We start from the raw sequence: 23224 nt of genomic DNA on the forward strand, positions 1-23224 counted from the left end.
TAATATAAATCGTGCTCTCACATGGACTGAAAGCATAATCATATTAAACATCTAGTGTGATCAAATGTCAATGTGATGACAATCTTGTTTCTTGAACCAGAACCTCTGCAGACTACATAAACTGTAGTTTAGTAGCTACTCTTGTTATATTGCACATAATTACGTTTGCAACAGATCTAAACATTTCCCAACAAATACTAGTTATTCACTCTTACAATAAGCCTATTTCCACAAGAATCCATCAGCCAGGGTTAATGGATTAACACAAAGATTGTTAATTACTGAGATCAATACCATGCCAAATTGTTCAACAAATACAACAAAGTACCATTTGTTTGCAGCGCGCTTCATTGCACACATATCACATTACAGCGAGCGGCTGAGTTGAAACCTGAGGCTTTGACAACTGGTAAAATAACATACAGCCTTTGGGTAGCACACAAGTCCAAGGTATGTGAAAGACTAACCTTGCAGTATGCATCTTGCAGATCGAAAATGTTTTGTCTCTGTGCATACGTCAAAACAAGTGGCATTTACGAGACTTTCCAGTAGTAATCAATTTTAATTGGAAAATAATAGGCCCACCACCACTCATAAGTCAAGATTTCAGTCAAAAACAGAAAATAAAAGACAGACAAGAAATAAAAGGTAAATACTGTAAATTAAGGAGGCAAAAACAAAAATTTTGTGTTAAAACAAAGCAACTGCAAAGTAAACAAGAGGAGGATCATATATGATTCAATATCTTTCGAGAAGCATCATAAGGACTCAAGCTGAGAGGGGAATTTGAAATATGACACATCATGTGCAGTTGAATGAGTTCTAAAGTGAGCTGGATGATTTAGTGGAAACGTCCTGGTTACTGATGTAACCTCTGTTCCCTGATGGAGGGAACGAGACATTGTGTTGATGTAGTGACAATTAGGGTTTGCTTGAGAGCTCCAATCACTTGAGAGATTTATTCAGAAAAGGCCAATGAAAATTGTTGACTGGAATTTGCATGCCGCTCTCCGCCCCGGACATACGGGTATAAAAGGAGATGGCGTGCACCACTCATTCAGATTTGTGCTGAGGAGCCGAGAGAGAGTCCTAGCCATGTCAGCGGTCGGTTCAGCACTGCGGCAGGAGGGACACAACGTCTCGTTCCCTCCATCAGGGAACAAAGGTTACATCAGTAACCAAGACGTTCCCTGTCTGTCACTCACTCGATGTTGTGTCGATGTAGTGACACTAGGGGTTCAATACGAAATGCCGCAGGTGCTGAACCATGTCACAAGGTACAGAGGAGTGGACCTGGGCAAGCTGCAGCATGTAAGTGCTCGACCACTTCGTGCCCTTCCAGCGAATTAGGTTAGGCATCTCCCTGGTCCCGTTAAGGGTTTGAGGAGGCACTTACCTGAGGAGGCTACAGGTGGTGGCCTTCCCTGATTTTTGTATCAAGCAATTTCCCGCCGAGCACCTGCTAGAATAGCGCTGGGGAAGTGCTCTTCCCTCTCCAGGAGAGGTATTTTTTTATATAACTCCAATTGTGTTTGGCTGAAAGAAGAAAGTAATATACACCTAGAATGGCTTGAGGGTGAGTAAATTATGGGATCATTTTCATTTGGGGGTGAACTAACCCTTTAACTGCGATCTGTCTAGCTGTTTGAAACACTCGCCTGCTGTACACTGCCACACGTGCCTGGTGTTGTATGTGTAGTATGGCAGTATATGTTGGACAAAACAGTGCAAGTGCATAAACACAGCGCGCAAGTTAATTACAACTATGTTAGCAACATGACAAAGCTTGCACGTAAAATGTAAACCTGCAGAACTTGCAAATCCTAAACTCGAGCACAAAAAATATGATTGTCCAAACAAATGAACAAGTCACGAGCAGAAATAACAATACCGTGAGACATTACAGGTCCCACACGCGCCTGCAGATCTGAACACACACGCAAGTTATTTTCTGCACATGTGCGCACAGATCTCAACACGTGCGCGAGTTATTTTCTGCACACACGCGTGAGTTACTTTCTGCACACATGCGCAGCTGAAATCTTTACGCACACAAGTCGGTTTTGAGGGGTGGGGCCCAATCCTTTCTGTTAACAAATGCTATTGGCTGCTAACCAAATCCTGTACTGATTGGCTGCATCTCTTTGAATCTCTCGTGATTGGCTGTTGTTGGAAGAGGACATGGCAGACAGTAAAGAGGTTATTAAAATTCCTCCTTAATTTCTTGTAACTGAAAGGTGTTTTGTGCGTTTATATATATATATATGAAACAGCCCCGACAAACATTTACTTTTATTAAATAATATCCATCTCTTTCAGAGACGATATACTCTTTTGAATATACACTTTTTTTTTTTTCTGATACGCGCCGTAATCCCCACACACGTGCGCTCTGTGCATGCCATCTCCTTTTATACCTGTATGTCAGGGGCAGAGAGCGGAATGCAAATTACACTCGCCAATTTTCATTGGCCTTTTCTGAATAAAGCAAAGGTGATTGGGGCTCTCAAGAGCAAACCCCTAGTGTCACTACATCGACACAATGTTGAGTGAGTGACAGACAGTACTGTACTTGCAACCCCAAACATTTCTATTATAAATAAGATACAACCAAGTAAATCTGTCTTCATAGACTATCAAACTAACAACAAAATAAACAAGAGGCAGATACACAGATGTTGCAAAAAAGAAAGAACATACAGGTGACTGCAAACTGCAGCAGCTCAGGTTTCAAGTTTAATTGAAAACACACTTTAAAAGGCTTCTCAAAATGAGGTGAAAATACAGTGGCATGAAAAATGTGTGAAACCTTTGGATTTAGCTTGTTTTCTGCATTAATTGGTCATAAAATGTGATCTCATTTAATCAAAGTCATAAGTATAGACAAACAACAATGCACTTTAACTAACAACACACAAACATTTATAATCCTTTTTGTCTCTATTGACCACATCCCATTAAGCATTCACAGTGCTGTGGAAAAAGTATGTGAACCCCTCGACTAAAGATGTCAGCAAAAGCTAATTGGCCCAGTGTTTGCAAACTTGGCATCCACTAATGAAACAAGGATTGGATGTGTGTGTTAGAGCTACTTTGACTTCTAAAAAGCACTCAAGCATTTTAATTTTGTTATTACAAAATGCATCTGCTGACATGGACAATGCCTCACATAAAAAAGGTCTCAGAAGACCTACAATCAAGAATTGTTGCTTTGCATAAAGCTGGCAATAGTTACAAAGTTAACTCAAAGATCTTAGATATTCATTTGTCCACAGTTAGACAAACGGTCTATAAATGGAGACGATTTAGTACTGCGGCTACTCTCCCTGGAAGTCCAGCCAATATAACTCAAATGGCACACCTCAAAAAGCTCAATGAGGTAAAGAATTGTTTTTTTTTTTAAACCTAGAGTGAAAGCTAATGACTAGAAGGAATCATTTGGACTGGTTAAAATCTCTGTTAATGAGTCTAAGATATTCTACAGGATAATTTCAAGGTAGCTGTGTGCCATCTGGAGCTCAGGAGAATTTGGGTGATGCAGCAGGACAATCAAAGTAAATCCACCACAGAATGGCTTCAAAAAAGAAAATCCACCTTTTGGAGTGGCCCAGTCAGATCCCAGACCTTAAGCCAATGTTTCCCCAACCACTGGGCACACTAGTGTTTCGTGAAAGATTGTCAGGTGTGCCGTGGAAAATTATAAAATTCCACAAAATAAATAAATGCATGAAAAAAATATATAATTTCAGGCATCCAAACTCCTCACCTTTTGGAGAAATTCACCATTTTGAAACCAGAATCGGTCACTTTTTTGATTGTGAAGAGCAATAATTAATGTGCAAAAGTGAGTGATATTTATACACGTTAAGGGTCTTTCACATGATTCGCATCAGAATACATCGAAGTCTATGAAGTGACTTTACGCCAAAGTGTTTTTCACACACACGTTTTTGCAACAAGAAATATTTCAAAACTGTACAAATTTGTGGAGACATTGAATGTCTCATAATTTATTTTAATTAAATATTACCTTATTGTTTACAAATATCAGAGACCAAAAATATTGAACTAATTTAAATTCACCAAGAAAACACTTAGACCTAAACATAAACGAGTAATTGTATTACTTCATGCTTTCAAAAGCAACTGCAAGCTTTTTTTCTCTCTTCCAAATAGGTCTACATGATTTCAATGTTTATTGTGCACATCTCCACTTTTTTACGTGGCAAACTTTTAAAATCGCCCATCTGTGACTCTTTCTGCAGCTTTATGCGCAAAGACAACCCTGTCTGTCAAAATGATGGTGGATGAGAAAGTCTAACGCAAGCACTGTATGTGACTTGTTTTTTGTTTTGTTTTTGCATAGCCGAATTTCCATGGACAGAAAACATGGACAAGTTCTTGAAAAGGAAAACTATCAACGATGGTTATGTGGGACAGTGGGATAGAGGTGTGCCGTTGGGTTTGTTTAATTGTAAAAACTGTGGCATGGCAGAAAAAAAGGTTGGAATCACTGATTTAACCAAATTGAGATGCTTTGGAATTTTGGTTATTGCTGCCAAAGGAGGATTGACCAGTTATTAAATTAAAGTGTTCACCTATTTTTTCCACAGCACTGTGAATGTTTAATGGGATGTGTTCAATAGATCCATGAAAAACTTTGTTTGTTGTTAGCTTAAGCACATTGTGTTTATCTATACTTGTGACAATGATGAAGATGAAATCACATTTCTTGACCAATAAATGCTGAACACCAGCTAAATCCAAAGGGTTCACATAAATGTTTTTGCACTTGTACATAACAAAGTTAATGAAATACAGGATCATCTAGTCCTGATGAGGCTGACTCATGAACAAATCATTCAGATTGGTTTGTCAACTGGGTCAGTGGATTCATGGAAAGTTGACTCAAGAGTGATTTGTTCACGTGTCATACATTGTTACTTCTCTCACGAACTCACTTCAGTATGGCTACAGATGATACAGCGAGTCACATGGACCACTTTTATGTTTTTTGTTTTAATTTTGAAGCTTGACACCCTCAGTCATCAGTCACCAGTCACTTTCATTATATGGAAAAGAAAGGCCAGGATATACTTTAAAAATGCACATTTTGTGTGGAGAGAGTCATTTATATGGGGTTGAAACAACATAAATGAGAGAAATAATTTGAGTTAATGATCTCAATTATAACAAAATAAAGGCAAAGGTTAATGCTACTTAAAGTGACTTTATTAACTAGTGTTTAATTGCAACATTGTGTTAGAGTTTTCATATGTGCCCCAGACACAGCCAGCAAAGAATACACATTATTGTTAATAACGTTAATGTTGTAGAATATATAGAAAAGCATAACTCCTAAAGGCTTTGCAGATTTAGATTATCTTGACAGATTAGCTCACTCTCAGGTACCATTTTCCTGTGAAGATGATCTGAGATGTCAGATGAGATGTTTCAGGGCCCACCTTCAAAGTCAACAATAAAACAACGGCTTGCCACTAAGCCTCACACACTCCAGCTAAAGTTCATGGATATTTCAGCTTCACATGAATCATTACACCAAACAAGACTGCGATCGCAGCATAAAGATTTGCAGATCATCTTGCAGCACATCGTATTAAAATATTCAAGTAACGCATGTCAGTGGATAAAGAGCATGATTTCGTTTCTCAGACTTGATCCTAAAGCTTAAATATCCCACATAAATATCAAGCTACGTGATGTTACCTTTAAATGTTTTGGGGTTTTTTTCACTTAAAGGGATAGTTCACCCAAAAATTTAAATTCTGCAAACATTTAATTCACCAAACCCATATGACTTTCCTTCTTTCGTAGAACTTAGGCAGAATGTTAGCCTGTCACTTTGATAAAATATTTTTCAATACAATTAAAGTGAATGGTGACTGAGGCTGTCATACTGCATACAATCATTTATTTTTATTTTTTAAAGAAAGCAATACAAGTTTGAACAACATATGGGTGAATAAATGATGACAGATATAGATTTTTAGGCAAACGATCCTTTGCTTGATTATAAAAATAAAATGTTGTGTGGTACAGATCTGCATGGACAGAACAAGAGCCAGCATGAAAGGCAGCAACAGGAGGCCAAATCCAAAGTAAATGGAAAAGTCTGCCTCTGCGTGACAAATCTGTGAAATCAGCAAATCAGAAAAGAGCCCCAATGGTATGAAAGTCATTGGATGTAGCCTGAAGAAAATGCATGAAGTAGTAAATAACAAAACATAAAAATAACACTAAAAAGCATTGACATGGAGGGCGAGAGAAGGAGGTGACCCTTATTCAGATTAGGTCAGAGGGATATAATTAAACAATAAACACTGACACGATTCTGTCTCGAGATGGAAAAAACAACAGCGATAATACAACACGTGAAAAAACAGCAGCAGAGAATACGAGGAAGCTTGATGATGTCATGCAAAGGGAAATTTAGTCGAGTGGGAGGGCCATGCAGAGCTAAAACCCAACTGCCATCTGACGGACCATCCAGAGACCCTGGTTTAAAACAGGCTGGCTTATAATACTATTCATTTAATTTGTGATTATGGGTAATATGCATTTAATAACTGTCAGTGGTAACAACCAATACACAAAGTGAGTAAAACTAATCCAGTGATTCAATACATACACAATCATAAATAAACAATATGATTAAAATAAGACGTAATTGTGCATCCACAATTTTTGGAGTAGGGGTTTAAGAGATGGTACCTAATATTTTGCCTTTTTTCCGCATTTTGGAAGCGCAAACCTGGTTTCCCTTTTCATCTCTGCAGCTTTACATAATTAAAGCTACAGATAAAAGGAGGTATACCCCACAAAATACAAATTCAAACAATCAAACAAAAATATAAAGCAATCCAACAAAAAAGAAACCTAACAATTGAACAAAAGCGCTGAAAAAAAAACAAGCATAAACTAGGGCTCAATTTAAAAGGAAAGAGTCTCGTTCTCGCGCTTTAAATAGTTATATAAAAATAGTGTGGTTGACAAACAAGGTTAATCACTGCTTAATATGCGCTCAATCTCCTCCAGTCTCTTCAAGGCGGCCTCTCTTTTCTTTTCTATATCTTTAATCTCTTTTGTGGATTTGCTCTTAGTCCGCTTGTCAGGCTGGCTCACATCCAACTTCTTTGACTGGTCGTGGCCCTGGCCGCTTGTGATTTCTGTTGTGGAGGATTTCCTCAAATTCTTCTCTTTCCTGGCATCCTCCCCTGCTCCTGAGGCAACGCCCCACCCTTCAACCTCATCTTTTTTCTCCTGTTGTTGTTGCTGTAGTGGTTTAGCTGCCACACTGTCCCCTGTTGGTGTAATTGGTTGTCCTGCGGCACTCATGGCGGACATTTTGTTGCGCACAATGGCGAGGTGGCGGCGTATATACTCTTCATGAGGAGCCATGGTTAATGTCTCCATTAGACAACGCTCTGCACGCTGCAGTTCCCGTTCTTCGAAGTACACAACGCAAAGGTTGTGCCTGGCTTGTACATTGCTGGGATCCATATTTAAAATGTGTTCGAAACAGGCCTTAGCACCAAGCGTATCCTTGCGGTGATTCATAAGGATGTCGCCTTTGAGGATCAGGCCTTTTACATGCTCGGGGTGGTACTGTAAAAGTTCATCCAGCACTGGGAGAGCATCCAGTTCACGTTGAGACTGGGAATAGAGCAGTGCCAGGTTAAACAAAGCACTGCGGAAGCCCGCTTGCAGTCGAATGGCCTCACGCATCCAGCGCTCTGCCTCTTTGTTCTCGTTAGCGTCCATTGCTAGCATTCCTAGGTTGAAGTAGCCATTAGCATCGTCTGGCTCTTCTTTCACATAGGTAAGAAAGCGACGGTTGGCCTCCGGACGTAATTTTGCCTCTCCTATTAAAGAACAAGATGAAAATAATGAACTTTCTGAAAACATTTACATTTATATAAAATAATATGATGTACATAATAGAACTGTCAGGTTGTAGTCCAAAAACCTCAACGAGAATTCACAATGGTTTCCCTCTGGATTTTTGTCTGAGTTTTTTATGAGTAAAATAAGGTCTGTGGAATACATTACTAGATGATAGGTGGATGTTTTATTCTACAACATAAATTACACACAATCACACCGCAAACATGTTTTTTGAAGCCATATTGAACAGCATACATTTTCACAAAAAAACTAAACAAAAACACGAGTTCAAAATTCATGTTTGAGGTATGAAAGTGTGTAATTTAAATTGTAGAACAAAACATCCATGTATCGTCAAGTAATGTTTATCACAGACCTTATTTTACTTTAAGTTGAAAAACTCCATTATAAAAACCCATAGGAATATCCAGAGGGAACCCATGGCCACGAATAAGATTTCTGGGTTTGTCTAAAAATTCAAGTCATGGTTGAACAGCTCTATTGCTGTACATTTTTTAAAGATTGCAAGATGCAAGTGTATGTGAAAGAGTGGGCGAAGAGTGTAAAGTGAAGTAAAGTCAGGGTTCCCCTTTGAACAATGAAATTTCATGACGTTGTCCAGATGTTCATGTTAACCGAATAATGATTTCAAAAAATTATTTAATAGAAATTGCTCTCACAATGAGCACATTTCAAGCTGTCTAAATATTTTAGAAATTAGCACAACTAGAAAATGGTATACTTACAATCATTTTCAATTCCCTGATATTTCCTGGTTTTCTATGACCATGGGAACTCTGGAAAGTCTATTCAGTGCCTTGCCAGACCACGGCTAGGAGTACATTTTGCCAAAGAAACCAAGCTAAATTAAACTAAATATGGAATAATTAATAACTTAAACAATGGCAGAGAAAGTTTTGATTGTTAAACCGCATTAACTGGTTTTATATTTTTGTGGTTACACTGAAATGGTGCCTTGTCCAAATGAAGCCCGAATGCCTTGCGTTGTTGTCTGAGTATTTTGACTCTTTTGAAACAAGATCTATGATGTTCACCATTCTATGTTGCAATGATAAGGTCAGAATGAGGGTAGGGAGTGTCAGTCAGCTTTCAATCACCACAAGACCGTTCGATAAAACTATTGTAGGCCAAAAGCTGGCAAACCGCAGAAAGCAGGTTACGTTTATGCTCACCAACTTGCATTCATGTGGAAATCAATATGGATGGGCACAACTACAAAACCAAATGAAAGAATAACAGTGTCAAGCAGGCCTGTGAATTGATCTCAGCATGCTTCCACAGTCACATGATTAAACAGTCTGAACAACGGTCCTAAAATCAAGTGCAAATAGAGCTGTTGTATTCATGTTATTTACATTGCAGCAGCAGTGTAGGCGTGTTAATCTCCGGCAAATGACAAACAGACTTTAGCTAAAGCCTCACTCAAACTACGCGAATCCATCCATCTTTTCCTGCTATTCAAAGCTAGATTTAAAAAATTGTGTAAAACTCAGAGTTAGGGTCAATAAGTCACCTTCAATTTAAAGTTATTGCTGTTGGATCAAACGCTAACATTCCCAGGCATGAGAACATTGCTGAATTAGATGAGAGATTGCTGAATTACATTGAGGTGGCACGCAAAGAATCCATAGGTTTACAACTTGGCTACCTGACCTCATCTGAAACAAATATTGACTTTCCTAAAGTACACTGACCACATTAAATGGATAGCTCACCCAAAAAAAATTAAGTTCTGTCATTCTTTACTCTTCCACTAGTTGTTACACAAAAGGAGATGCTGCATGTTTTTTCATGCAATTACATTTAATGGTGTCTAAGGCTAACATTATGCCTAACATCTCCTTTTATGTTGCAAAATTTTTTTTGGCCAAACCATCCCTGTTGTATTTTAGCCAAAGTGTTTGAAGCTGAGATTTGATAAATCAAGAATAAGGGAGTACACCAGTAATATGTGTGTAATATGTTGTGCAATATGATTGAATTGCTTCGTTATAGGGCTTTAAATTAATGAATAAATGACATCGTATTCTGATTAATAAATCAAATAAAAAAAAATAACTCTCCTTTTGTGTTCCATATGGGTTTTGAACAACATGAGGGTGAGTAAATGATACAATGGCAAATTTCATGTTTGAGTGAACTATTCCTTTAATGTGTTAAATCTGGTTTTAAACCGTATCAAATCATCATCAGTTCCCACAAACCTGATTCTTGCATTAGAAGAGCAGAGTTGAAGAGAGCCAGTTTGTGGCGTGGATTCAGGTCCAATGCCCGATTGAAGTTTCTCAGAGCCTCCGTTGGGTCCTTCATCTCGATATTGACTATAGCTAGATTGTACCAGAGGTCTGCATTGGTATGGTCCAGCTCCAAAGCTCGTAGGTAGGCATCCTTTGCCTCACTAGGCTTGTTCATTTTCAACAGAAGCTCCCCTCTGAGTTTTGAGAGAAACAAGACATTTTTGGAATACCTCTACCAGGAATGCTCGAAAATATAATACACATGTACAACAAGAAAGATTGGTTTCTTTAAGTGATATTTTCTTAGCAAATAGTTTGAGAAATATAAAGGTTATGGTTTTTGATTTTTTTTGGTTTGCTTTATTTGCTCTCTCTTCATTGTGCGGTTGAGAGTATCCTGACGTTCATGAGAACCAAGGCATTCCAGTAAATCTACTTTCAATAGCTTATCTGATCAACATTTCATTAACATGATGAGACATGTAGAGAGAAATCACAAAGAAGGACGACAAAGTACATTTTCACTTGATGCAAAATGTAGCAAAAACAGCAAAAACCTAATACTCGTAGTGTATCTGAAAGCCTGGCTTCGGATTTCCGTTTATATTTATGAGGAATATTTGGTGCATTTTTTTTTTTAATATAATATTGAAACCTGAATTGTCTTGAATATTCTCCATGGTCGAAGTAGTTCTAGAAAAACATAAATTTCTTTCAGTACAATATTATAATCTATGTAATGTATGACTTTCAATAACCTTTGCAAAGCCAAAATACTGTCTGTGCTACAACTGATTACCCTTTCGGTTTTATTTGGCCCTGTAATAAGCACACAAGTATACAAACACAGAGGAATTCTTGACACTGTCAGCACAAACAGAGACTTGCCGACTGATGTAGGCCTGCTTGAAGTCAGGTCTCATGCTGATGGCTTGTCTGTAGAGTTGGTCAGCCTCCTCTAGACGGGAGTCATTTGCCCGGATCAGATTAGCCAGGTTAATGTAGACGTTCAGGTGGTTGGGAGCCACGCGCGTAGCATACTTCTTCCCTGGAATGATCTGCCAATGTGTTTTGGAGAGATCAGTGAGTGCATGCATTAACCAGGCCTGTAAGCACATGACATTTCCATGCATTTCTGACCATGTATTGAAATAATATATTCAATATGTTCCTTCCATGTGTTTCCTAGATGAAAGGTGGACCCATGGGCAGTTCAAAGGCCACAGTCTACAGATTTGAAACATGACTAAGACGTGCTTTGTTTTAGCCATGATAAATCATTTGTTTTGATCCTTTAAAAATGTATTAAGATGTTCCAAATATTTTTGTCCTTTTATTATAAGAAATGCATCAGATTGGTTTATAGATGCATCACTAGAAACAGTGCAGAGTTTTGGTTTAGTCTGATCACACAGGGTCTTATCATATTTTTTTTTATTATTTTATTTTTCCCAGAGAGACATTACATTACAACATTACAACATTACAAGACTGGGATATACATATTTACACACATACATTATATTGCAATCACAAAGAGCAATTTCTAGCTGATGAAATGTTTTAGAGCTGAGCATGGCTAGAAAAATATTTATTCACTATTTCCATGACCTTTTTAAGTTTTTGATTTTCATGACTTTTTCAGGCCTGGAAAACCTGATATTTCCAGGTTTCCCATGACTGAGGAAACACTTATATATGTGAATGTTTTTTGGACTGGGGAGCAAGTTTTAAGTTCTGAAAGTTACATTATGTTTTCAAAGTTCAACAAATTATTTTCTTTCAAAAGATTCTAAGAATTCTAAATTTTCATGACATGACCCCTTTAAGGCAGGGAAATCCATTTGTCATCCCAGCCAAAACACAAAGAAAAACATCACAATCACACAGCATAGTAACTTCCCTTAAAAGAGCTAGCTTAATAACTTTCTTTTTGGGCTGGTTGAGTTTTGCAACATTTAAGCAGATATTTGAGAGTTTATCTTGAGATAAGATAGGCTGTTGTCTTTTGCCATGCAACTGAAATATATGTTGCATTTGGCTCAGTGAGTGGCTGAGACTGAAGAAAAATGTTTATAAGATGAATAGGAGAGGAGGTAACAGGTTTACTTGCGTAACACCAGACTTCAGAAAACATCTCAACTGGACTGAATCACAGATTAAAACTCAGATGATAAATCAGTCTAAATCAATTGAGCATAGCACTTATGAAATCTAACTTAATTATGATGGCAATCTGATGCATAGTTTAAGTTACTTAAGGAAGCTTGAGGAAGTTTTAAAATTTAGGAAAAGTCTGATGGTAGTCTAAATGTAAACGCAACCCCACTCTGTTTGTTCTCAATGAGGTCATTCCATACCTGTGGCATAAGTGATTTTGCAATGAGATATGCGTCCTCTGCCTCCTTGGACCTATTTAGGTTCTTGTAGGTCCTCCCAACATTCATGTGCGCCCCAATGTCATCTTAGAAGAGAAGATAATATTAAGTATCACATCATAAATCGAGAAAATACCATAGATAAATCTTAAAGACAGAGTAGATAGTGTACTCTGATTCATATCGCTTCAGAGGACTTAAAAAGCATAAATAATAACCGTTACAGACAGCTTACTAATTTAAAACTCATCTGGGACAACAGAAAAGACTGGGAAGCAAGCGGAAAACCACCTCCCGAGAAAGCATTCCCTCACAACCTTTTACAACCACGTAGCCCACATAATCTTAAATGGAAGGGAGCTAACAATTAGTGTCAGTATATTTTAATGTGTGAAACTGATAACGCTTCCAGAATTTTCTAAGAAAGCCACTAACACAAGTTTTTGTTTTTAAAAGCACACTGGCACAAAGGTAGGCAGGCCAGGATTTCCTTATCCATTAATGTGTTTACAGAGTTCATTTCGGAAAAACACATCTTGGGTGGTGAATTTCCGATTTAAGTTGGCTCAATGAACCAACATAACTTTAACAATTAATGTCAAGAGTCAGCCGCAATCGTCTTCCTCGCAGGTAGCCTAATGACAGAAGCAGAGTACAATGAATACAAACCCTAAATCCTCATCATCTAATTTCAAATCCTTAAATCCTCAAGACGTGAAAGTGTGAAAATAGTTTTCGAAGCCAATGTTTTCATACAGTCCCATGAAATACTACATAAACTACTACTTGTTAGCTTATCTATTTTAAATTGTCCTTACCAACATGTCTCAACCTTACAAAAATAAAGGCTGAATTTCTCACACCTCCCTAAAACACCATCTCAGATGGTGAGTTTTGTTTGAAATAAGCTCAACCTCTCTGTGTTAATTTCCCCTTCCAATATTTTTTACTTTTTGTATTTTTTGCTGTAAAAAGAATATGGAACAAAAACATATCATAGGACATATTAGCACTTACATATTAGGGCATCTGACCCCAAAAACAACATCTCAGATGGTGAGTTGTTTAAAATGGGTTACTTTCCACAGCAAGTAGTTTAGAGAGAACTGAAGGAAATATATCATAAATTAAAGACTTTAGTATTTTGTGCTGTAAAAACAATCTGATGCAAAAACTTCTCAAAGTGCACAATATAATTTACAAATGAGAGCATTGGACTCTAAAATCACATCTCAGATGGAGAGTTTTGTTTAAAATGAGCTCAGGCTGTCTGCGTTAATTTCCACTGTCAAGATTTCAGAAAGAAGGAAATGTATTATAAATAAGCCTTTTTAGTATTTTGTGCTGTAGAAATAATATGGTGCAAAAACATACCAAAAGACACATTATAATTTACAAATTAGGTCCTAATTAGAGCAGAGCCTAAGGTGATAGATTACAAAGTATGATGGAATTCTAATACAAAAATAAAAAATAATGAAATACTGAAGCAGTGTCATATTGAAATAATACGGAGCCATACATAGCATTCCGCTTGAGCAAAACTTGCCTATAAGGAGAATCTAAAAATGAAACACCCTGGCATTACATCTTAAATACACCCTTTATTAAAGTTCAAATAATAAGGAAGTTGGTTGTGTACATGAGCACAAACTCCAAAACTGGCAATCTCTGTGCAGTCCGACCAACTTATGAGTCGCAAGAGGGAGTTTCAAACTTCACCCAGCTTATAAACCCTCTCGTTCGAGACAATCGTCTCTCAAGCACGTTTGCTCCATCTAGATTATAACATGATGACGTAGTGATCATAATATCCTGTATGTAAATATCCCAAACTCCTTATGTACATCTACTTAAGGGGCTATACTGTAGAAGAAATTGTTATCTGAGAATGTTGAATATAATATGTAATATATTTTAATATTTTAAAATATCAAAAAATCCTTAAAACAAGATACATTTACCTGAAAAGCAACATAAAAGATATTTAGACTTGCTTTCAGAGAATATATATTGAATATACTCCAAGTATATTCTGTCTTTACTGTACTGGCAGAAGTATGAACAAGTGAAAAAAAAATACACTTTTACACAAAATACAGTTATATTCAAGATACATTCTCTGAAAGTCTATATCTTGCTTCTCAAGAAAACGTTTCTTGTTTTAAGGATTTGTAGAGAAATTAAAATGTAAAACAAGACAAAAACACTTGATAACAATATAATTTATATATTTTTTTTCCTTGTAATTAAGTGAATGTCATTTAGATTTATTTATTTAAAGATGATTTTGTCCTCTGTATTGTTAGTAGGGCTGGGTATCACCAGCGTTATGATCCTTATTGCGATACACATGTACTGATTCGATCTATCGTGATGCATCACGATATCATGGTTTGATTTTGCTTTTAATTTTAATTAATTTGTGGATAGTTCAGTTATAATGCCCATTTTTCTTGCATAGAGTATGAAAGAAATTCTCTTTCAGCTTGGGACTGGGCGATACGGCAAAAAAAAATTATCTTGATTTTTATCAAATTCATGGATGTTCATGATAAATATTTTATCCTGTCCATGACTTGAAATGAAGCGCCCATAACTGTCATGTTAACACTTTTTTTTAAATGGGCAAATAGAAAAAAAAGGAGACTGAAATTATCAACATGCGCACGCCGAGGCTAGTATGGTCTTAAGCCGGTTTATACCTGCATGATGGACGAAGCTGTGCTACAATCACATGGAGAACTCAGACTGGGAATATTACAGCTGTGTTTAATAACAGTCTCCATGTTGTTAAATTGTCACATTCATTTGGAATGCGCCACCACACGTGCAGATGATCAGATCTGGAGTGGCATTAAGACAAGCGCTATTAATTATTTTTCTCTTCATTTTTCAGCCTTTGGTGCATTTACAACAAATCTAACTATCACGTTTGCAATATTTTTAGCAAAACCTTGATTTCTCGCAAATTCGAATTAATCTGAAAAATGGCTCAGCCCTATTTCAGCTAATGCTGCTATTCATTATACAGGGGACCTTCTAACATGTTAAAGGAGACCTATTATGCCCCTTTTTACAATATGTAATATAAGTCTCAGGTGTCCCCAGAATGTGTCTGAAGTTTCAGCTCAAAATACCCCATGGATAATTTATTATTCCATGTTGTAAATGCCTCTTTTTGAGAGGAATCAAAAACAGGCTGTTTTCGTGTGTGTCTCTTTAAATGCAAATGAGCTGCTGCTCCCCGTCCCAGACACAGCTCTGGTCACCTTGAATACTGTATCTTAAATTATTCTTCTCACTGTATCTGGTCCAGCACTGAATAAAATGTCGATCTGTGTGTAGATCACTCAGGAGAGGATCTATTATAATAGGGTGGAGTCCATCACCAGTCATGGGCGAGGCCTGCTCTAACGTTATGTCACTTTAGAGCAGAAACGAAAACCATTCATTTTGACACACTGTTTTTGATTAATAGAAATATAAGAAAGAGGAGTGGGTGGACTTTTAACATTGTAGGGTGGTTGTGTACACACACTGCCGACTCACATTTATGTACAAAAACCATGTAAATGTGAATTTTGCATAATAGGTCCCCTTAAAATTACAGACATATAAATTGAACAAATTCTATTTTATCATTAGTTTTTCATAATTTTAGTGACATTTTATCTTTTTTTAAACGTAGTCCACATCAATAAATATGGTGTATTGAAACTGCATATATACAGTATATGGTAACATGTTTGTTGTTTACATGCCTAATTTGTACTACACTCACCGATAGGATTATTAGGAACACCATACTAATACTGTGTTTGACCCCCTTTCGCCTTCAGAACTGCCTTAATTCTACGTGGCATTGATTCAACAAGGTGCTGAAAGCATTCTTTAGAAATGTTGGCCCATATTGATAGGATAGCATCTTGCAGTTAATGGAGATTTGTGGGATGCACATCCAGGGCACGAAGCTCCCGTTCCACCACATCCCAAAGATGCTCTATTGGGTTGAGATCTGGTGACTGTGGGGGCCATTTTAGTACAGTGAACTCATTGTCATGTTCAAGAAACCAATTTGAAATGATTCGAGCTTTGTGACATGGTGCATTATCCTGCTGGAAGTAGCCATCAGAGGATGGGTACATGGTGGCCATAAAGGGATGGACATGGTCAGACACAATGCTCAGGTAGGCCGTGGCATTTAAGCGATGCCCAATTGGCACTAAGGGGCCTAAAGTGTGCCAAGAAAACATCCCCACACCATTACACCACCACCACCAGCCTGCACAGTGGTAACAAGGCATGATGGATCCATGTTCTCATTCTGTTTACGCCAAATTCTGACTCTACCATCTGAATGTCTCAACAGAAATCGAGACTCATCAGACCAGGCAACATTTTTCCAGTCTTCAACTGTCCAATTTTGGTGAGCTCTTGCAAATTGTAGCCTCTTTTTCCTATTTGTAGTGGAGATGAGTGGTACCCGGTGGGGTCTTCTGCTGTTGTAGCCCATCCGCCTCAAGGTTGTGCGTGTTGTGGCTTCACAAATCGGCCCATTCCCCTCTGACCTCTAGCATGAACAAGGCATTTTCGCCCACAGGACTGCTGCATACTGGATGTTTTTCCCTTTTCACACCATTCTTTGTAAACCCTAGAAATGGTTGTGCGTGAAAATCCCAGTAACTGAGCAGATTGTGAAATACTCAGACCGGCCCGTCTGGCACCAACAACCATGCCACGCTCAAAATTGCTTAAATCACCTTTCTTTCCCATTCTGACATTCAGTTTGGAGTTCAGGAGATTGTCTTGACCAGAACCACACCCCTAAATGCATTGAAGCAACTGCCATGTGATTGGTTGATTAGATAATTGCATTAATGAGAAATTGAACAGGTGTTCCTAATAATCCTTTAGGTGAGTGTATTTACAACTATGTACTTAGATATGTACAGGGATGCAAACTCAGAGGTAAAAAAGATGAGAAATTCATAGCAGATGTTCCAAATGTATATTTTCAGTTGATTCGTTTGTTGTATTTACATTTTTTTTTTAAGTGTTTAGGCTTAAAGTAACAATTTCAAGTCATTTTAATAAGGAAAATGTAGAACATTTTACCAAAAAATTCAGGCAAATTAACTTCAGAAAAGGTGACTAGCTGAAAGGCGAGTAGTTTGCATCCCTGTATGTAGAACAAGCGCTAAAATGGTACTGTCTCTTTAAGACCTGTTTCAGGGACTTTGCCAGTACTGTTTGTTTGGTCGAATGGCTTCTTTACAGCATCCATGCTATGTGTGATTAGAACAAAATGTTCCTTTTGCTGTTTTTGATAAATAACTGACTGTAGAGAACAGAAAGGATATTAAAAGAGACATCATTAAACAACAAATGGTTTGCTTGGATCTAGTCTTTGGACTCACATTACACAGAGAGAGTCAAAACAGCACACAGTGAAAAGATCTTGGTGCTGAACTTCTATACCACACTCAAACACTGGTGAGTGAAATAAAAAAAAAATTAGCCAGGGGTTAATCACAGATATTTTTTGTAGCAAATGAGAAGGATTTATGCACATCTGATGGTTGGGGTTTGCAGATAGATAGAAAGAGTGATCTTGGCATTTTAAGAATCAAAACTGGGATTGTACAAATGAAGATTAAGTACAAAATATATATTTTTGCCCAGCCCTAGGTTCAAAAACATGAGGTCCAGCATATCTGTGAGAGAAACCGTGAATCCTGCTGGATTCATTTGTCTCTTTCGTGCCACATAGAAGCATCTCTAACAACACTGAAAATATCACAATATATCACGAAACATGGTTCTAATTATCGATACAATACCGTGACAAAAATATCATGATATATCGATATTTGATTGTATCAACACAGCCCTAATTGTTAGTAAGCACATATAATACAACCTATTAAGTCGAAGCACAAGCTGAATAGTCGGTTAAGAGCTAATTATTTATCGTTGCATTAATTGCAAGAATAGTCGAATAATTGTTCAAATAATCTTTAGATTATTTGATTATCAATATAATCATTAGATGCAGCTCTACTTTGTAGTATCAACACAAAATTTAATTTTTGGCTCATGTTGTTTTGTGATTGTCTCAGAATTGATCATAATCTATATCACTAAAATCTTTGAAAAGATACCAAACATTTGACCCATTGTTTTTTGTTTTTTTATCGAGTTATAAGCCTTTCATTTAGGGTATGCCACTGAAACAAGAAATCTTTAAAACCACCCTCAGAGCTTAAAGGGTTAAAAAAGTCTTCCATTGGCTTGACAAACAGTTCCCAAACTTACACCACTGGTTAAGTCATTGTTGCAGCGTAGGGCTGTAAGAATGCTTAAAGAGACAGAGTAATGTTTTGATCGCACCACAGAGCCCCAGTGTTTAAATTTTTTGGAGATATCAACCTACAATGGCTAACTTATAGTTGTCACACCATATTAAGTTAGGATAGGAGAAAGTAATATCCTTTATAAATGGCTAAACACCTTTAAAAAGTGTGAAATTACTTCAGTTACCTGGTTGTACTCTTGTGGCCTGAAGGAAGTATCTCAGAGCTCTCTCATAATTGTTCTGATTCTCCAAAGCATGTCCGACATTATTCCAAAGCTTGGCATTGTTCCTGTTCACCTGGAGGAGAACAATTTTTAAATGTTTCAAGCATACCAGGCTGACAATACAAATCATATTTTCAAGACATTGTTTTCATTGTACTCTTTTTAATGTCAAGCCTCCTCCATTTATACAAGGCAGCTAGCTGGATTTATGCATGGTAATGATCTCAAAATACAAGAATATAGTATGTATGAGCCTTTGGCCAGATGTGCATTTATAAATGACTAATGTGTGCTTGGAAGTGTTCGTACTTTCAGTGCAGATGTGAAAAGTGTGTATTCAGACTCCCAGTCCCAGTTTCTAGTAAACGTCTTCACAGCAAGTGTTGTTAGAAGAACGCCAATGAGCAACCAAGACATTTTCTTTAGGCATCTGCAGAAAGCAAAATGTATACATTTAAATAAAAACTCATTGTAAGGCTTTGTAAAATGTTTTAAGGCAAAGAAACAAGTTACTCAAAATGGTTTGTTCAGGTAGGCAGCAAAAATCTAAATTTTTTGGTGTATCTGATTCAACTCTGACAAGTACTTTGAATTCTGAACAGCAAAAAAACACATGAAATCCAAACCCGATCCAAACCACATCAATGTGTGGTTTAAAATTAGATTAAAATAAGATTTTTTGCTTAGAGTTTAGAAAATGTTTCAGCTGGATTTGGTGCTCTGTCAGTTTAATTTGTTTTTTCATCATTCAGGACACGATGAAAACTATGTAACTATGGTGTACATATTGTGCAATATTGTCTGGAGCTGTGACTGAATAAAATTGCTCTATATTCTCGCTCTAATTTCTCATATAGCGAAATTATATGTGAAATTCACTACGTTGTAAATATTGAAAGGGGAAATTAGTCAGCAGTTTTGGACACAACATAATGCAAGAATGCGTACAATACCTCTGTCCCTCATTTTGTCTAGCAAGTTAAGCAGCGCAGGGGTATGTCATGATATAGTGTAGATGTAGTAAATTTCTAGTTTTCCAACCTCTCTTTCCACATTAACAATTATTTTCAGTTGTGGAAGGAGAACGTCTCTAGGCATCGTGCTGACGCTATAGCAACCCATATATAGTTGATATTAACTACACTGTCTTAACAAACTAATCATATTTCATCAACAGCAATTGGATTTGAAAACCAAATTGGATTTGTGTGCAGTGTGAACAAACCGAAGAGAGTAAGGTATAGGGATTTGTTCAGGCGAAGTTTACCCTCTTTGGGAAATAATTTTGATTCCATGGGCCACCAAAACACAGAATCCCATACTGGGCACATACAAGACTCTTTCAGCCACAACAAAGCCCACTGGAAAAAACAGATTGGATGCAGGAATGAAAGGGAGGACGATAAGAGACAGTGCCTAAAAGAGACAAAAAAAAAGACCAGAGAAATAACTACCAAATGATACTGTACTTCCCACAAACATGGTACAAACACAAATAAACTATTATCTAAACTAAAATTAACCTAGCATGAAAAGTATTAACCTAGCATTTTAAATGCATCAAGTACACTTACTGAGCACTCTTTTAGGAATACCTGTACATCTACATATTCATGTGATTATCTAATCAACCAATCATGTGGCAGCAGTCCAATGCATAACATCATGCAGATATGGGTAAGGAGCTTCAGTTTTTGTTCACATCAAACTTTTTGGAAATTTGATCTCTGTGATTTGGACTGTGGCACGATTGTTGATGCCAGACGGGTTTGATGACTTCTGTAACTGCTGATTTCTTGGGATTGTCTCTAGTTTACCAAGAATGATGCCAAAAACAAAAAACATCCAGCGAGCGGCAGTTTTCCGGATGGAAATGCCTTGTTGATGAGCGAGGTCAATGCAGAATGGCCAGACACGTTCGAGCTTAAAGAAAGGCTACGGTAAGTGTCACTTACTCATTCTTCATTTAATTTTTTCAAATTTTAGAATAATAGTGAAGTCATCACAATTATAGAATAATAGAAATGGAATTATGTTGTGACAAAAAAAATCCTAAATAAATAAAAAATATTTTAGCATCTTCAAAGTGGCCACACTTTGCCTAGATTTTGCAGAAATGTACTCTTGGCATTTTCTCAAACAACTTCTTGAGGTATCACCCTGGGATGCTTATATTGAACAATATTAAAGGAGTTCCCATCTATGTTGGGTGCTTATTGGCTACTTTTCTTAATTATTCGGTCCTAGTCATCGATTTCAAAAACGTTTTTTTTTTTAAATACAATTTTAGCTTTGTAATTAAATCAATTAATATGGTGGAACAATTATATTTTTGTCTACAAAACTAATTTCAAACATTTAAGCATATGCCTTCAGATCAAAGGTTTAAAAGATCATGAGAAACATTTCAGGCAAGTGCCCAAACTTTTGAATGGTAGTGTATATGCGTTTGTATACCCTCCCTTACAAAAATTTGGATTCTCAACAGTTTCATAAATTTGGCATTAATCTTATTTTAATGACCAAAAGCTTTTTTATTAATATAAAATAAAACCCCTCAAATAACATTTTGCTCGATAATCAACATTTCAACATCAAGGTTAACCACCTCCTTTCACAGACCATTTCACAGACCCAAAGAGAAAATTACTTAAAATTACATTAAGCGTTTCAGGCCCTAATTTGTACCTTATTCATGGACTGTCCCATTATTCATCTAATACTTTAATCTCTTACAGATGGAGTGCTAGTCTAAAAAAATGACACATTTGCATAAAAACATTTACTGTTTTAAAAGGAAGTGCACTAATCAGTGTATACACATCTAAAAAGTGTACTAAACATCTAAAACCATACTGTACCTTTTTCATAAGGAACAAAATACTTTCACAACCATGAACAAACAGACTAATGTTATCGTATGACAACATTTTCCAGGCCTACTGGTACAACTTCCTTCCTTGTGTGTTTGAACATATGACCAGGGAGTCCCTTCAAAGTTACATTTCATATAAAGATGTCAAAATCTGGTTCTGTACACAGCAAAGGTATACAATAATATTCTGTGTACAGCTGGTGTCTAGAATGGCATTCCTTCTGAAGTTTGAGCAGTTTTTGAACCAATATAGTGAAACTGTGCTGGCTAGTAAACATTGAAATGACATGTTATGAAAATGGGATTTTCTTCATATTTGAGGGGAAATATACACACCACTCGTTCTTACGTCCAATTAGGGATTTGTCTATGTGACCAACGAGGCACAAAAATGGCCCAGTAAATAGTGAAATTCCAGAACAAAAAATCTTGGATTTAAATGTTCTCATTGTTGGGTTCAGACAAGCTTGTGCAGGTCTGAATACTAATAACTCTTACATTTGGCTGGTTTCATAAAGCTTTGTCTAAAACCAAAACCATGAGTTTGATTAATCTCAAACTAAACCCAATTATACATGCTAGACATGCAACACAACTACTGAGCTACGTAATCCTGATGGACAGAGATAATTTCTTTAAATGGTGAAAATGTACAAACAATCATGATTTATTTAACGCAAACGGGAACATGTCATTGCAGTGTTCCTCAAACATGGTCCTTCCCATCAACCATAGGCAAACATGCCTGCCTCGCACAATGCTTGCTAGGCCACAAGATGTAAGATTGGGATTATGGGGTTTATTCATGAAAAGCACCTTATGACAAGGTGATGGATCAGGATTTTTTGAAACACTGAACCCCTTTAAGGGCACAGCCCTTGGACACCCTGTTTTGAAGAACAAACTATTTTGTTTTGTCTAGCTACGCCTAATCTCACCTTTTATCAGCAGAAGAATCGCTTTTCAAAGCTTCCCCAAATTTATGAGTTTATCGTGATGTAAACTCTAGGGCGCTATAGAGAGGAGGCTTTTTAATCGCACGATTCCAAAAACAGGGGCATTCATCTCACATTATGTGGTTTTAATAATGAAATTGCAGTATTGGTTTTGGCAACGGCTTCAGAGTGTGCCGAGAACTAAACCGTCAGGCGTTGCTTGCTCAGGAGCAGATTTAACGGAGTAGGAAAACAGCAGTGTAGAGGACATCATATTTATCCAATTTGCTC

The 23224-nt window shown here is 37.1% G+C and overlaps 1 protein-coding gene across 2 annotated transcripts in view; it reads right to left on the reverse strand.

Moving 5' to 3' along the window:
- Positions 1-234: 234 nt before the first annotated feature.
- Positions 235-23224, reverse strand: part of LOC127638262 (protein O-mannosyl-transferase TMTC3-like) — a 52236-nt gene continuing 29246 nt past the window's right edge. Inside the window, exons 8-14 of one of the 2 annotated variants that reach the window (XM_052119710.1) lie at positions 20391-20539; positions 19433-19553; positions 19085-19196; positions 12524-12627; positions 11052-11221; positions 10131-10357; positions 235-7883 (exon numbers count right to left, since the gene is read on the reverse strand). In XM_052119710.1, the coding sequence (XP_051975670.1) occupies positions 7021-7883; positions 10131-10357; positions 11052-11221; positions 12524-12627; positions 19085-19196; positions 19433-19553; positions 20391-20539 (1746 nt within the window). In that variant the 3' untranslated portion in view covers positions 235-7020. The remainder of the gene's footprint in view (positions 7884-10130; positions 10358-11051; positions 11222-12523; positions 12628-19084; positions 19197-19432; positions 19554-20390; positions 20540-23224) is intronic. The other variant, XM_052119709.1, reaches the window with a different exon arrangement.

This window comes from Xyrauchen texanus, chromosome 46, assembly GCF_025860055.1.
Source record: "Xyrauchen texanus isolate HMW12.3.18 chromosome 46, RBS_HiC_50CHRs, whole genome shotgun sequence".
NCBI lineage: Eukaryota > Metazoa > Chordata > Actinopteri > Cypriniformes > Catostomidae > Xyrauchen > Xyrauchen texanus.